A 4,276-nucleotide genomic window follows, 5' to 3' on the forward strand; every position below is an offset into this window, starting at 1 on the left:
TAAAGTTGTAATGAAGTTTCAGTATCGCGCGATTTTCATTTTGTAAAACAAAATGTATTTTTAGACCACAATTATTGTCTAACGCAAGGCGATGACTTATCATCAGGGACCAATGAAGCCGGACTTAAATTGGAAATGTCAATTCTTAAGTCAAAAATGGCTTGTCTCATTGAAGAAAATGCCAAATTGAAGGAGAGGCTATGTTCTTTAGAAGAAAATTTGCAAAAAACTCTGCAAAATCGTTTAACTTTGAAAACATCAGTGCAAATGATAAACAGCTAGAATTTTACACAGGATTTAGATCTAAAGAGGAATTTTTAGACCTTTACGGTTATATAGAAAACGATCTACCTAGTTTAAATTTTCACAATAGTAATAACCAATGTAACCAAAAAGAAAAAAGAAAGAAGTCTTCAGCCCTAGATTTTAAAAATCAACTATTCCTCGTTTTGTGCCGTATAAAGGTTGGAATGCTAGAAGAAGATTTAGCCTATTGATTTCAGATTAGCGTTTCAACTGTTAGTAATATATGGATTACATGGATTGACGTTTTGTACCGTAGGTTTCCAAGGATAACAATATGGCCATCAAGGAGGATTGTTGATAAATACATGCCAGATACATTTCGTGCCCTTTATCCTAGCACTCGAATTATCATTGATTGTACCGAACTCTTTATAGAAACTCCCCATGATTATAACACTTATTCGAGCTATAAAAGCCATAATACCGTAAAAGGCTTGATAGGAATAACCCCAAATGGTTTTGTCAGTTTCATATCTGACCTTTCTTCTGGCCGCATATCTGATAAAGAGATCACAAATAGTAGCGGTCTTTATGAAAAATTAGAACCCGGTGACTCAGTTATGGCTGACCGAGGATTTTTAATAGCAGAGGAGTTGCAAAAAGTTGGTGCTACTTTAAACATACCACCGTTTTTAAAGGATAGAACACAGCTCACTGAAGCGGAAGTGAAACAAACCAGAGACATAGCAAACTTAAGAATCCATGTTGAAAGAGTTATTAGGGAGGTAAAAATTAACCGAATATTAAAATATGTATTTCCAAATTGCATGCATGAAGAACTGAACAAAGTATGGAAAATATGTGCCTATTTAGTTAATTTTAGAAGAGCGCCATTATTAAATAGAGAAACACTAAATGAATAACTACAAAACTCTGGCGCTGGATACAATTTTATTTTCCAACATTTGTGAAAATATAAAAATATTTATCAAAAATGACTAAAATAAAATTCACTCAATTTTGGAACCATTAAATCATTAAATATATCACAGTTGAAATTAATCCTTTGGCAAAAATAATCATTTCCGGTAACCAAAAAGAAATCACACCATTTGTAGCCGGTCACACCCAGTTGACCTTGAACTTGGAAATAATAATTGTGGGATTTACTCCCATTTAACCCAAACCGTTTCTCCCAATTCCCATATCTCCCAATCCTATTTGACCCAACACTATGTCTTTTCCCCCAATTTCTTTTCTCCCAATTCAGTATAAAACATATGTTAATAAGTTCAAAGAGAATTTTTTTGTTTTATTAACAATGATATGTTTTACATATTCAGTTTAGTTTGAATTTCCATTTTATGATTTCTAGATATTCAAATGGAGTTTTTCTCCCCGCATCCAGTTGTTTTATTTTTTCTTCCTGAATCTTGTATTTTCTGTTTGGTGGTCTAACAGGTTACCCCCCATTTCACCCAATTTAAAACACCCAATTCCCATTTACCCAAACATCATTCAACCCAATTCCCAGTTCTCCTTTTCCAATTAACCCAATATTGCATACCCAAAAAGACTCAAATTTGATGGTTATATTTATTTATTTTTAGCCATATCGTAGTATACGATAGGCTCTTAGTTTGACCCGAGCCGTCGTAGTAGTAGTAGTGGCCGGGGTTGTCGCTTCGTTATCGTCAGATTTTAGCTTAAAAGGAACTTTATATTACCACAACCCACCCATAGGGGTTACTGGGCTCGGTTAGAGATTTAATTTTAATTAAAAATTTTTCAGGTCAGACCCGGGAATCGAACCCGGATCGCTGCCGTAGTAAACAAACATTCTACCACTCATCCATAGAGACTTGATAGAAACCCCGAGTTTTTTATCATTTATTTTTATCTCTAAAATGTTGGGGTGATGTGGGGTGGGGTACCTCTTAATATGTGGGGTCGGATACTTTTGAATTTTTATCTGTGGGGTCGGATACTTATGAATTTGTATGTTTGGGGTTTTTATATTCATCTATTACGAGCCCTTCGGCCGTCTTGTTTCATTTCATAAGGGATACACTTACTTGAAGTGTATAACCGCTCCAAAGAGGAAGAGACGTCCTCCAAACCAAACCAAACCTAACCTAACATAACATAACAGTAATGTTTGGGAAAAGGCATATTATTTGAAAAGTCAATGAAGCTAAACGTCAATATTTTGGAAAAGGCGTCACACTGTTAAATTATTTATAAAATATTACTAACCTTACTTAACCAAACCAAACCTAACCTATCATAACAGTAATGTTTTGGAAAAGGCATATTATTTGAGAAGTCAATGAAGCTAAACATCAATATTTTAGAAAAGGCGTACCATAGTTAAATGATTTATAAAATATTAACCAAACCTAACCTAACATAACATAACAGTAATGTTTTGGAAAAGGCATATTATTTGAGAAGTCAATGAAGTTAAACATTAATATTTTGGAAAAGGCGTACCATAGTTAAATGATTTATAAAACACGAACTTTCTCGTGGATCTAGCAGAAAAATATAATACATTTAGAATAGCACTTCACATTAATTGGTAGGAAAATTATTTAACCTAACCTAACCTAACCTAACCTAACCAAACCTAACCAAACCTAACCTAACCTAACCTAACCTATTCGCATTAAAAATAATCAAAGTCGTTTTCAAAGCAACCCTTTGCAGCATAAAATATTAGACGAAACCATTCGATTGGGAGAAATGAGAATTGAATAGTTTGGGATAAAAATTCCGATTGGGAAATATAAGATTGGGAGAGCTGGGAATCGGAAAGTTTGGGATAAAAATATATTTTGGGAAACACAGAATTGGGAGAAATGGGACCATACCAATTGTGGTTCTCCTTTAAACTTATCTCTCCATTGTTGTCCTTCTTCAAACAAGGGGCTATTTTTTTGTCAATGGCTTGAGATACAGTATACCCTTCCTTTTTTGCTTTGGCCAGTGTTTTAATTTCAAGTAAACCAAATTCTTCTTTACTTTTGTCGTAACAAATTTGATCGGGACTAGCTCCAATTATTGGTGAAGAAGGATTTACACAAAATCCAACGTTGAAGCATATCACAGTTCCAGCTTTATAAACTTTGTACATATTTATTGCATTTCCTTCGTTGGTAATGCCTTCCTGGACAAAGATATTTCCACTGAGATCAGACCCCTTTCTAATAGTTTCAACATATTTTGGAGTGATTTCTTTTTTTTCTTTTAATAACATCTCCAAATTTGGAAGCTGTGATTCGTTTTACTCTCTCACTTTTCCATAGCTGTGAGTTGGATTGACCTCTAGTTAAGGACTCAAGATTTTTAGCTTGAATAAGCGTAAGAACCCACTCGGAAGGAAATATTTTATCTTTTTGGCACTTAGGTATCTCTGGAAAAGGTATTTCAGGCGTAATGGTAGGAACTTGCTGTAAACTCTCGTTTGATTCTATTTCATCATTTGTTTCTTCAGGTACTGGAAGGTAGTTATTTTCCGCTAAGATTTCTTGCCACATAACCTTAGCTCCTTTCCCAAAGCTATTGGACACACGTTCTATCCGTGCCTCTAAATCCGTTTCATCCGCTTTACGTTTCTCTTCAGTGTCCAAAACTGGAAGTGAGGAGTACTTGGGTTTTGGAAGCACTGGGGCAGGGTTTTCGTTAGAATAATTTGGCTTGTGTTTTTAAAATTGTAAATTAGAAAAGCTTTTAGTTTGAAGATAGGCATTTCCTTTCTTCAGTCCCCATTTCTTGGGTACCTCAGTGCATGACTTATCATGTGGAATATAAAAGAACTTTTCTAGTTTGCACTCCCACAGGAACCATAAAACTGCACACGTGTGTTTACAAACACCACCGTTACCACATGGGCACTCACAATAACCATCTAATATGTCTCCACTTATTTTCTCGAGTTTTAATTGCACTGCGTACTTTTTATAAAGCTTATAAGATGGAACAATTATACTTTTGACAAAAATGAAGGCTTTATCACTCCCTGGATCAC

The 4,276-nt window shown here is 34.7% G+C and overlaps 1 protein-coding gene across 1 annotated transcript; it reads left to right on the forward strand.

Annotated features, from left to right (window-relative positions):
• Window positions 1-611: 611 nt before the first annotated feature.
• Window positions 612-1,177, forward strand: LOC149676403 (uncharacterized). Its single transcript, XM_089838771.1, has one exon. It carries the CDS (start codon window positions 612-614, stop codon window positions 1,167-1,169), a length of 558 nt encoding a protein of 185 aa, XP_089694897.1. The 3' UTR covers window positions 1,170-1,177.
• Window positions 1,178-4,276: the final 3,099 nt, after the last annotated feature.

Source organism: Phalangium opilio, unplaced genomic scaffold, assembly GCF_054372755.1.
Source record: "Phalangium opilio isolate 3A_F unplaced genomic scaffold, DU_Popi_V2 ptg000046l_1, whole genome shotgun sequence".
Classification (NCBI taxonomy): domain Eukaryota; kingdom Metazoa; phylum Arthropoda; class Arachnida; order Opiliones; family Phalangiidae; genus Phalangium; species Phalangium opilio.